At 40.1% G+C, this 13,161-nt stretch overlaps 1 protein-coding gene across 1 annotated transcript in view; it reads right to left on the bottom strand.

Annotated features, from left to right (window-relative positions):
- Positions 1–12,260, bottom strand: part of AGL (amylo-alpha-1, 6-glucosidase, 4-alpha-glucanotransferase) — a 60,930-nt gene extending 48,670 nt beyond the window's left edge. Inside the window, 8 exon segments of the mRNA XM_032219047.1 lie at positions 145–265; positions 2,502–2,613; positions 3,576–3,757; positions 5,505–5,708; positions 6,287–6,453; positions 8,811–9,021; positions 11,258–11,410; positions 12,000–12,260. Coding sequence (XP_032074938.1) covers positions 145–265; positions 2,502–2,613; positions 3,576–3,757; positions 5,505–5,708; positions 6,287–6,453; positions 8,811–9,021; positions 11,258–11,339 — 1,079 coding nt within the window. The 5' untranslated portion in view covers positions 11,340–11,410; positions 12,000–12,260.
- Positions 12,261–13,161: the final 901 nt, after the last annotated feature.

Below are 13,161 nucleotides of genomic sequence, written 5' to 3'. Positions count from 1 at the left end.
AACTGATTTCATCTCTGGCCATGAACTGTAGCAAGCAAATTATAATAGAAATGGTACATTTCTGAGGTTCCTCCTCATCTGATATATTGACAATGATTTGATCATCAAATGACAAATTTAATTTTGTCTTTAGAAAATATATACCTGTGTGGTATGAATGTATTCAGTGCTACATTCATATCTACAGTGCAGCCAAGTCTTCTAAATTCAGGATCTTGAATGATTGCAAGATGTTGGTTGGGATCGGTTTTAACCTTTGAGCTACCTGTTGCAGGGAATGTGTGATCAGTTTCAAGACATGTATTTTTTATTTATGGCAGCAATTCTTAGTTTTCTGAAAGCTCAAATGCAATAGGACATAGATACAACCCAGAAGTTTTAAGTACTGTTGCACAGGTGCATGGTCCCTGACATTCTGTTAGAATTACAATAATCACACAGAAAGATTAGTTTCTAAGTCCGTTAAAATGTGCACAATTGGACACTTTTTCAGAATATTTGCTAGCTCAGGGTGTACCAATTGGGACTCAAATGCTACCAACAATCCCTCCCACAATTGACAAGACAAAAATGTGATTTAATTCCCCCCACCCCCCCAAGGATAGAGGGGTTGAGGCACAAAATGTGACATGTGCCTTCTAAATGCTTGTGAGACCTAGTTAATCTTTTAAAACATCCAAAAGGGGTGCATCAGTTGCGCCCCTTCCTGGATCGGGATGCTCTGTGCACATCACTCATGGCCTCGTCCTTTCTCGCTTGGACTACTGCAATGCTCTCTACATGGGGCTGCCCTTGAAGAGCACCCGGAGGCTTCAACTGGTCCAGAATGCGGCCGCAGGTTATGATGGGGGTACCTAGGTGCTCCCATGTTACACCCCTTTTAGGCAGCCTGCATTGGTTGCCGGTTGTTTTCTGGATGCGATTCAAGGTACTAATTATGACCTTTAAAGTGCTCCATAGCTTAGGCCCAGAGTACCTGCGAGACCACCTACTGCCACTAGTAGCCTTCCACCATCCAGTGCGATCCCACAGAGTTGGCCTCCTCAGAGTGCCGTCGGCCAGTGTCGGCTAGCGACCCCCAGGGGGAGAACCTTCTTTGTGGGAGCGCCTTCCCTCTGGAATGAGCTACCCTGGAGCTTCGCATAATCCCCGACCTCCGGTCCTTCCGACGCGCCCTAAAAAGTTGGCTTTTTCAGCAAGCCGGCCTGACCTGAACAGAATAAAATAAATGATTAATTTAATTGTTAATTTTAATCTAATTTTAAAATTTTTATTGTTAATATTAATTGGGTTTGTTTTTGGATACTTTATTTAATTTCCTTTTTAACTTTTGTAATATGTGTTTTTTTATGTTGTTCGCCGCCCTGAGTCCTTTGGGAGAAGGGTGGCATATAAATCAATCAATCAATCAATCAAACAAACAAACAAACAAAATAATCCACAAGTTCATCTGCCTTTGGAGTATAGCAAAGTCTATCAATCAAGCCAAAAGATGGGCACTCCTGTACCAGATGAATATAGAAGTATTCTGGTGTCTATTTAAACTGAGTTGCCTCTTGAACTTTGAGTTTAACAGAAATGGAGTAAAAAATGTCCACACAACATCCATCTTCTTTTAAGTTCTTAAGAAAACATTTCCAAATCTGACCACAATGTTAAGGATACACTTGTACTGTATTTTGCCCTATGTCTTTCTTGATTGAGATGTAGAAACATAACATTTGGGGCCACTTACAATTTTTGCATAGCTCAAAGCACTGGGTAATAATGGACACTTTTGTATCATAGAAAAAGCTGGGTTTCTTAGAGCTAACTTGTAAGTCTACAGTTCTTAAATCTTTTAAAAATTATTTTACTGAGTCCTTAAAATTTCATTTTTATCTTATTCTGACTCACTTGTCTTAATATTTTATATTCCTAATATTCTTTTAAGTTAAAATTCTTTTAAGTTAAAATTCTTAATATTCTTTTAAATTAAAATTCACAAAGAATTATTCATTTTAATTCAACCTGTCTAATTTATAAGTTGTAATTATATTTGCTTCACTATTTGCTTTGTGCTGATTAATGATGAATAAAGATTGACAAAACTGATAAAGCTTTCCTCCTAAGTTCAGGATTCCTCCAAACCCAACATGAATTGAAAAACTTAAATCACAGGTGGGGGATTGTCCATTCATCATATAGCAACTTTAGTGTTCTTGTGATTCATCATAGTATTAACCAAACAAAAATTGTATGGATTTTACACTTTTCCAATAGATAGTTTCAGGATGAAAGTTCCATGGGTTTTCAAATATTTCTGTTAACATTTTGATTGTTAACTACATTAATAATCTTTGATGTGGGATAAGTGATTTTTGAAATCAAGATAATTTTATTTTTCTCCATGTACCCAGAAAAATGATCAAGCATTTCCCTTGACTGCGAAAGTATTTTTTCATACCAACCATTGTTTCTTTGATGTTTACACTATAAAGAATCTGAGTTATTTTGTTTACCTTTAGTTAAAAGTGTTTTAAATTGCTGCACAGCTTTGTTAACATCAACTTGGAAGAATTCCCATAATTTTATCTTGGGAAAAATATCGTCCCAAAAGATTTTACGGACACACTGGAAAAATAAGAACCATGTCAAGTCAGCAAATAAACAGAAATTAGCATTTCAAACACTATTCACTATAAATGTATTTGTTTCGAAAATGAAATATCATTCCTTTATGATATGACTCTGTAAACCTTTCAAAAGCAATCAAAGAACTAAAAAGTATTTTTTATTATTTTAAAAGCAAATTAATGTCAACAGAACTATAGTGGATATGTTACTAAATATCAGTGATGGCTAACCATTTTGGCACTGAGTGCTGAAATTGGAGAGCGCATGCTGGAGCACTAGAACACCAAAACCCAGAAGAGAGTAGCTGGCCAATGTGCTTGCGCACAGTGGCCAGCTGCTGTTCTGGGTTCTGTCATGTGCATGCATGCCGGCCAGCCGGTTTGGCACGCATGTGTACAGGCTGCTCTCTTCTGGGTTCAAAGGATTCACGCTGGCCAACTGGCCAGCACGCATGTGCGCACTGGAACCTGGAAGAGCAGATGCCTGCAATGTGCATGCACCCAGGACCAGCTGGCTGGCGTGCATGCGCACAACAGAACCCAAAAGAACAGCTGGTGACAGTGCACGTGCCCACAGAGAGGGCTCTGCATGTCACCTCTGGCACACATGCCATAGGTTTGCCATCACGTCTATGTAGGATGCCTTTTTTTTTGCCATCTACAGAGTATCAATAAATAATTCATGGTAAGCAGATTGTAATGAAACAAAATACTTGTTTTCAGAAAACATGCTGAAGTGTAATTTTAAAAGCACAGGAGAACTATTTAAAAATATGACAGAAACCAACAGACAAACAATGCATTAAAAATATCCTGGAAGAAACAACTTCAAAGATGAAAAATGAGACAAGGCTGGAAGCAAAATTTAAAATTCCAGAACTGGGCTACAATAAAGTAGGCATAATCATTGCTTTCATTCACGGATGACATGCACTATCAATATTTTTTGTATTTTCTTACATTCAAATGTTGGTCATTTTCAATAAGTGGCGGCAGTCCTTTGTCACTGTATTTGCCTGCAGCCATTTTGCAGGTGAAATGCCAAAGAGCTCGGTCCAAAAGCCAGGCTGGTTTCAAGTGAGGGGAGTTTATAAGGTTGTATCCGCACTCGGGATGCTGAGTCACCCATTCACTGTTTGAAGCTTAGAGAAACAAGAAATGCACAACTAATAGCACACCTTGCTGCAAGGTTTTAGGCACTTTACCAAGGTGACTTATATTTTCTTTAAAAAAAAACAAAAGTAAAGGACAAAGCTGAATAAGGAGCAAATCCGAAAGAAGTTCATAAGGATAAAAAAAATTTTTTTTATGTTTGTAACTTTGCTTCACCAAGGAAAATTCAAGAGCAAAACCAAGAAAAACTCTGTAACAACCAATTTCTAATAAAATTTCTAAAATCAAAAGTATATGTAAATTTATTTTTAAAAGGCCGTTCAATCTTCAATGTTTTTTTACATGAATGTGAAAGGCTGTGTACATTTAAGTCATACCATTTACATTGTAAAAATTAAATAAAGACAAAAGTTGAGTTTTTGGAAAATAAAATTGGCTTTTTGAAATAAAGGACTGTTCTATAGATTTTAAATTAACTACGAGTGGTTCAGTAGTGAGATTCAAAATTTTTACTACCGGTACTATGGGCGTGGCTTGGTGGGCGTGGCTTGGTGGGCGTGGCAGGGGAAGGATACTGTAAAATCTCCATTCCCTCCTCACTCCAGAGGAAGGCTATTGCAAAATCTCCATTCCCTCCCGATCAGCTAAGACTCGGGAGGCAGAGAATAGACGGGGGTGGGGCCAGTCACAGGTGGTATTTACTCAAATAATCTCCAAATTATTTTAGTGAGGCAGTGAATATCTGGCTCAGCCTTAGAAGGCACAGTATGCCTAGGGGGTTGTCCCATCCACTACTTTTGCCAACAACCCAATGGTGGGATTCAAACTTTTTTGCTACCGGTTCTGTGGGAGTGGCTTGGTGGGCATGGCATGGCTTGGTGGGTGTGGCAGGAGAAGGATACTGTATAAAATCTCCATCCTCTCCCCACTCCAGGGGAAGGATACTGTAAAATCTCTATTCCCTCCTGATCAGCTGAGACTCAGGAGTCAGACAATAGATGGGGCCAGTCAGAGGTGGTATTTACCAGTTCTCTGAACTACTCAAAATTTCCGCTACCGGTTCTCCAGAACTGATCAGACCTCCTGAATGCCACCTGTGGAGTGGTCTTCAACTTATGATCACAATTGAGATGAGAATTTCCACTACTTAGGGAAGACAGTTGTTAAGTGAGTTCTGTCCGATTTTACATCCTTTTTTGTGAGGGTAGTTAAGTGAATTATATAATTGTTAAGCAAATGCTTAACAATTTGCTTGTCTGAAGCTGACTGGGAAGGTCACAGATGACGAACACATAAACCTAGTACATTGCAAGCAGCATAAACGCACGCCAGTTACCAAGCACCCAAACTTTGATCACATGATTGTGGGAATGCTGGGATGGTCATAAGTGCAAGGAATGGTTGTAAGTCACTTTTTTCAGGGTCATCATTTCATCAGTTTCTAAATAAATGGTTGCAATAACCATTTGTTTAGAAATAACCATCTGTGAAGCATCTAATCATGATTTAACTACAAGTTAAAACTATTTTCAAATGTCTAAGGTCAAATATTGATTGGGTAGTTTTCATTCAATATCAACCTGGGGTTACTTTAAAAGAGAAAATGTAAATGAATGTAAAATTACATAAGTTTTGATTTAACAGTGCCCTGGTTCTTCAAACAAGGAAGTTCAATCAGTACCAAAAGGAACAGGACTCGGACACATGAAAATGATTACAGCCCCTTTGCACATCAGCAAGCAACAAGGATAATAAATATAATGAAAATAAACATACCAGTGTGATTGTAGACTACATCTGTAATGCAAAGCATATTCCATTCATTTTTCATTTTTTCGACTAGTTTCCCCATTTCATTCCAAGAACATTTTTTGCTGGAAGATGAAAAGTCAGGATTAACTTCCAGCTGATCAGCCAATGAGTAACATGATCTAGACAGACCAAGTTTCTGCACTGGGGTTAGGTGAATCATGTTATAACCTGTAAAATAATAATAACAAAATGTATAAACAGATGCTTTCCGCTTTCAAGAGGACAGACATTACAAACTAGGTATAGCATTTATGATCTAAAGCTATAATGCCCCCAAAAAAGTGGTTAAACCAGGTAGGCTTGAGGATACCCCATTCTAAGATCAAAGATTGCTTGGAATTTTTAGTGTATGTCAGCCCATTTAGGGAGACCAAAACTGTGATTTCCACAGAAAGGTTAGCAGTAGTTTTATTCAGAGTTACTGTAAACATAGAATCTTGCAAGTCTGATTGTGCTGTATCTCCTCCCATTCTTATGTGAATTATTAAAACGTTTATCTGAGCAGCTTCCACATACGGTACTTTCTGCTTGTTTGGGATTTAAGGTATATTTTCCCCCCGATCCTTTGATAACAGAACTTTCTCTACCTCCATCAAAGTCATCTTCCTCATTCTCTACAGTGTATTACTAGAATAAAGATGATAAATACACAGCCCAAAAGGTAGAACCACACAAATGACTCTCTAAAGTAGTATATGCCTTATATCTCAAGTCAATATTTGGCCTGGGGTAAATAAGGTTATTACCAGCTTCTTTTGCAACTTTAAGACGATCTTCCCATCCATCAAATGGTCCCAGACACTTGGCTAGGAATGTCTGGAGTGTAACACAATCCAAGGGCAAGACATGATTGTCAGTACCAACACGTAAAATAGGATCAACAACTAGATAACCTCCACCACCTTTCTGATTCCTGGAATAAAAGACACACGTATTGATTTTATAGCAATACAAAGAAAATAGACATTACCTTCATTCACTAAGATCAATAATACTCAGAATTTGTTTAGCCTTGTTATTTGAAAATGCAATTCATTTTTTTTTAATTTTCTAGTTACAGATCACAAAATAAATGATTCAAGAAAACGTACTTAATCACTTGGAATGATGTAAAAATAAAGTCAGAGCCAAAGCAACCTAGATTCAAGAATATTTTCACTTCAATCATGCGGTCTCAGCAAATGTAAAATACTGGTTATGTTATGGCCCTTTATAAAGGATTTTCAATCCTTTCACTCTAGAAAAGTTCCCTTGAAAAGAAAGGTGTAAGACTGTAATCTTATGCCTTGGCATCCGAGAAGAAACCGCTACGAATGTAATATTTCAAGGGCTGCCGACCTCACTTCTGAGTAGTGTGTTAGGAGCCAAAGTTCTCAAATAATAGAAGAGGCTAGAACAAGACTATTACCTATTTTTAAATTAATTGATATTTTTCCCCACTGAAAGCGACACCTGAAAAACTTTTGAAAGTCTCTGAAGCCCTGGGTCTTAGGCTTTACTCTCTGATATGCAGAATTGCACTGGTATAAAGCTGAAGTCAAATAATGAACTGTGAGAAACACAGGTTAGCAATAGGACCATTAAAAAAAAAGCATAGGGATTTACTTTAAGGCCACAAGCAGATTTATCTTTGGCTTTTCCAAGACCATAAGGATATTTAACTTTAATTTCTATTATTTGTGGTTTGGTCTTAGCACTTTGAAACCTCTCACCTACTTTATGTACTTCTAGAATCACAAACATATAGTGTTGTATCTGGGAGGAAGCCCCATTGACTCAATGTGAATTGTTTTCAAGTAGACAAATGATGGATTGCTATTACATCCCCCCCCCCCTTATTTATGGCAGGCAATACTGGATTATATGTTGGCCATTAGAGGTAGTCTAGATAAGAAGCACCAACTATGAGTGCAGCATTAACACTACATTTATTTTAAGGTTACAGTAACAGAATTTTTTGAGTCTGAATGAACACCTGTTCTTTACAGTCCCAGAAATCTGGGACAGACCCATTTGAAACATATGCCATGCCCCTATTGTTTCTGCAGGATAAGCTATCAGTTGTCTGATCATTGCCTAATCTGTTGCTGCTCTTGGTTCTTCTCTCTCTCAAGGACATTCTCACATACTATGATTCACTCTAATGAACAAAATTGAGTATACATGTTCGCAACTTGGGAGTCCTCCTGGACCCACAGCTGACCTTCGAACATCATTTGTCAGCTGTGACCAGGGGGGCATTTGCCCAGGTTCGCCTGGTACACCAGCTGCGTCCCTACCTGAACCGGGAGGCCCTCACAACAGTCACTCGTGCCCTTGTGACCTCTAGGCTGGAATACTGCAATGTGCTCTACATGGGGCTGCCCTTGAAGAGTATTCGGCGACTTCAGCTAGTCCAGAATGCGGCCGCGTGAGCGATTGTGGGTGCACCTCGCTTCACCCACGTTACACCTATCCTCCGCGAGCTGCACTGGCTGCCTGACGATCTCCGGGTGCGCTTCAAGGTGCTACTTATCACCTATAAAGCCCTTCATGGTAGTGGGCCTGGGTATTTGAGAGACCGCCTACTGCCAATTACCTCCACTAGACCGATACGATCGCATCGATTAGGCCTCCTCCGAATTCCATCTACTAGCCAGTGCAAACTGGCAACTACCCGGAGGAGAGCCTTCTCGGTGGCTGCTCCGACCCTCTGGAACGAACTCCCCGTGGAGATTCGGACCCTCACCACCCTCCAATCCTTCCGCGCCGCTTTGAAGATCTGGCTGTCCCGGCTGGCCTGGGGTTAAGATTCCAACCCCACCCGAATTGTGTGACTGTTGTGCTCTCTTTTAATATGTTGTATTGTTTCCATATTGGAATACTGTTTGTCTTTCCCCCCCTCCCTTTTTGAATTGTGAGCCGCCCTGAGTCCCCCCAGGGAAAAGGGCGGCATACAAATAAAGGGAAAAAAAAATATGTGAAGCAATGCCTGTATGCCAAAGCAAATGCATGTAGTAATCTCACTGGAATGAAAATGTCAATTTCTAAGAGTGGGGAACTGTGTAAATCAGTCCGAGGTATAGACTGGGTCTTATGGAGAGCTCTCTTCATTTATCTCCTTAGGTGAACCTGACAAAGCTGAAGATTCTCTGACACAGGAAGATTCCTTTGGTATATGGCCTGTTCCACAGATACCCAAAAAGCATATCAAGACAAGTTTAGTTTCCGTGTCCCCACAGTGAAGACAACTGCTTATGATACTTCCACAAGTTTTTAGATTTTGCTTACTCATGAGTGAAGTAATATTGGTATGATCCAGAAATCTGGAGTTCTAATTTACAATATTTGTCAGAATCATCTTCTTTTCCTGTTGGGTTGTGCCAAGTTAAGCATCTGAACTTGTGGCGATCAAACAATTCTCCAGGAGCTGGGTAGTTTGTAGACACTGTAACATGCTTGCCTTGCAAAGTAGGACCCAGGCGGAATTGCAGCTCATAACCTAAAGAAAGCAAGACAGACGTTTATTAGAAAAAAGCCTTGTCTTGGATCTCTATCTAAGGCATTTGTGTCCACACAATGCTTTGCAAATTGCCAGGGACTCTATAATTTGAAACAAAACTCAGCACCTGCTCCAAATAAACACTTGTGATCACTTGGATTTCCTTCCATTGTCCCCCCACCCCACCAGCCAAGGAGGCATGATCCATCCCATTCTTATGTAGCAAGAGGGGCTTCTACCATTTTCTATACAAACAATACCTCTCCTTCCCCTTGCCTGCCATCCCAGGAAAAGTGACAGTAAGAGGCAGGCTATGAATAAGAGGACCTATTTTTCATCACCCTCCATTAGCCAGTTAGATACCCTTCCTCATTTTTCCCAACCCAGAAAACTCTTGTTGGTGACATTTTAAAAGGCCTACTAGCCAACTATTAAAATAAATGAACTTAAAGATCAAATATATATTTTATAATCAATACAACCTAATGTATAGTACATCCCAATCTGGACAGATACAAAAAGGGAAGAACTTGTAACTACAATATTTTAATACCACAACAAATCAGGAAGAAAGAAAGTAATGTTAAGTCTAATCCTAAAGAAGTCCATTTTCATTAGTCTTACATTTGATCATTATGCTTTTGCTAAAGTTTGACTGGTCTATATTTATCGCATCTGCTAAACATAGACTGGACTACAAAGATAATATTGCATAATAACTTATTTCCCAGAAAGTGTGTTGACTTTTAAAAACTGTATTATTCAAATCAGCTACATATCCTTTGGAAGCAATAATTTTATGCATGTGACATAAAATTATAACTTTGTCATAATCATTCAGGATCACAGAATAGCAGATTCCTAATATTTGAAATAAAATGCATTTGTTTTGAGTATTCGGATCTTTCTGATTTCAGGAAAAGATTCACCAATAGGTCTAAGTTTTATAATTTTTTAGGTTTACATCACTAGAAGTTACCCAGAATCACTGCTCCAACAGTTATAGAAAGTAAACACATTAACTTCATTTAAAATGTTGCAAGTAAAAGCATAAATAGTTTAAGAACTTGTTTTTTTTTTTTCAGACAGTGATAACGACATATAATTTTAGCAACTTTCTTGTCCACAAATAAAAGGAAGATGAATGTTTTATTTCAGTTGTGACAGAGTTGATAAGATACTATCAATGCACAGGAACCATTTTCCTGCAAATAGCTCCTGTGTACTTAGAATAACATTTAAAGCAATCCAACTATGTGAGTGAAGTTTAGCTTCATGGGCTGGACTGTGAAATCAGTCTCTCTCTTTTGGAGAGCTGCCAACTTGGCTCAAGTAGAATTAGGAAAACATTTAAAAGAGCTCCATATTGAGGAATAGGATTTAAGAATAGATATTACGGCTTTTCACTGTAGCATCACATCCAAAGTTGCCTTTTTTATTTTATTCTTTGCATTTTAAAATAAAATGTTATCTGTAATGAACTTTAATGAACCACCAGACATCCATTACGCTTCTTCTTACTATAGAAAGGTCTGCTTGAAAGTAACCCTTTATACTAAAAACTGTATAATCCAAATATTTTCCCCAAATGATTTGTAGCTAATATATCAAGGAACAGAATGTTCTTCTTGCTGTAAAAGATGCCCCATTAATCTTAAAACCATTTTACTTGGAAGGAAGTTCTTAGATTGATTCTTACTTTAGCTTAAGTAGCTGCAAATGTATGACAGATTTATTAATGAAGCCCAATCGCTCAGCAAAATGACTCCACAGTTATTGTGAAGCTTTAGAGAACAGAAATTTTCTATCAGTGAATTTATTTGCAATACCATATCTACTGCCTTCAATAAGGCAAACAGTACTTAGTTTACTATATGATAATTGTTTGAAAAGGGAAATGTATCCCATTGAATTTACCTAGTCTTATTTTCCAACATACATGCTTCTATGCATTACGCAGCTGGCCAAAGTCTCCTCTCTTAAAATAGTTCCACCAGTTGTGTCTCAACAAATGGTGGCACCTCTTTCTGTTTCTTGAAAGTAATAAAAATGCAGGCTTTTACGGTGTCCACGCTGGGATCCCTCTAAAGCTTCACTTGCAGAGAACATAAATCGACTGAGCTATGGCAACCATTTACATTTCTTATTGCAAAAAAAAAGAGAGAGACAACTAGGACCCCAGTAGAGTTGCTCAACCAAGAGAAAAGATGCAGGAAGCTGCTTTAGGGATACCGACCTTGTTCGAGCCGGAACAGGGTTTTGTCCAGCTTCTCCATGTCGTTGAGAAGAAGAACCCGGGTGTGCTTAGCATGGCTCATTTTCACTGCTTAGACTTTCCCACTCTTGTAGGCAGCCGCAGAAACGAACTCCAGAAAGGTGGAAGTGATCCCTAAACAGGGAGAAGAACCAGATACACAAAACCAAAGGTTAAATACACAAGAGAGCTGGGTTGTTGTGTGCCCCCCCCCTTTTTTTCTTTTTCTTTCTCCAGCTGATAGTTTAGAATACTCTTGATATTTAAACCCCCCCCCCCTTTTTTTTTTTCTTTTTCTTTCTCCAGGCTGAGAAATGAAGAGATGGGTTTGAGCCCCCGGGTCACCTTGAAAGTCACAATGACAGACCCACACTTACATTTCGTCCTTCCTCAATCCACATAAAACAACTTGTCAAGAGCTGAAGAAGGATGGTGGAGGGGAAGGGGAAGTGGGGGACAGGCTTAGAGGCGCCCAAACTTTCTCCTCCCAGCAACTTGATCGCGGCTGCAGGCAAGACCCCCCAACTCGGCGGGTCTGCAGCTGGAGCCCTGGGAGAGGGCGCTCTCCCTTTGGGGCCGCCACGGGCTGACACCTGTCACTCTCCATCTGAACAATGCGACCTGTCCTGGCGCCAGGGTGCAACCCAGCCCCCTTCCCTTCTCGCCCCCATTATCCCCGACCGCTGTTTGTCTATAAATATAGGGCCGCCCTTGATTCACTCACCCCCGCAAGCGGGCAAAGGCGGCTCGGGTGTTGTTGGCACACAAGCGGAGCCGGGAGGGCTCCAGACCGAGAGAGAGGAAGAGAAGGAAAGGACAGAACTCTAGAAGGGAAGAGGTTCAAAACTACGGAGGGAGGAACTGGATTGGGCAACCCCAGAGCTCCGCCTGACGCCCGAAGGGCTTTGCAGGAAGAAACGGCAGCTTGAGGCTCAAGGACGGTCCTGGCTGTGGGGCGCAGGCCCGGTGAAAGCCTCCCGTTTGGTTCCCTCCTCCTCCTCCTTCCACAGCCTGTGCGTCGCTGCAGCCGTAGGCCGAGAGCTGCCGCCGACGCTGCTGCAGAGCTGAGGGAGGGAGAGCGAAAGCAGAGGCAGGGCGCCAAGCTTTAGTTAAGGCAGGCAAGGGAAACCGCGAGCCGAAAGGAAGCCTTGCTGGGAAGGCGTTGCACAATGCCTTAGAACAGTGTTTGGCAACTTGAAGATGACTGGACTTCAACTCCCAGAATTCCCCAGCCAGCGAATGCTGGCTGGGGAATTCTGGGAGTTGAAGTCCAGACATCTTCAAGGGTTGAGAAACACTGCATTAGAAGGAGTCGTTTTGCTTTCGCTCCGGGGAATGCAACACTTGAACGCTTGCAAGCCGCTCCTGCATGGCACTGAGTTAGACATTTCATTACTGTATTTGAAAATATCTCTATAACTCTTTAAGTCTCCAAAAGCAGATCCCAAACAGATTTGACCACATTCTTTATAACTGAAAATGACTAAATCCTAAGAAACATATATTAAAAACAAAATCATAGGGACATATACGCTCTTTATCAGTTGCTGCCAGTTATACTTAAGTTACATATATGTTTATTTGAGGAAACGTGTAGCAAAACATAAGCTTAACTACCACTTTTGAGTTAAAGATAACTTATCAGTTATGAGCTTCATTTGACCTATTAATATTTTCTGGGGTATAGCAAGTTCAAATTTATAGTCTAGGAGGGATTTCATGACACCCACTCATACATCATCAAGAGAGGAAATGCCAACATGCAACTAGAACAGTGTTTCTCAACCTTGGCAACTTGAAGATGTCTGGACTTCAAGTCCCAGAATTCCCCAGCCAGCATTCGCTGGCTGGGGAATTCTGGGAGTTGAAGTCCAGACATCTTCAAG

This window comes from Thamnophis elegans, chromosome 5, assembly GCF_009769535.1.
Source record: "Thamnophis elegans isolate rThaEle1 chromosome 5, rThaEle1.pri, whole genome shotgun sequence".
Classification (NCBI taxonomy): domain Eukaryota; kingdom Metazoa; phylum Chordata; class Lepidosauria; order Squamata; family Colubridae; genus Thamnophis; species Thamnophis elegans.
Note: the sequence above shows the minus strand (reverse complement) of the source record. Positions and strands in the feature narration are given on the sequence as shown.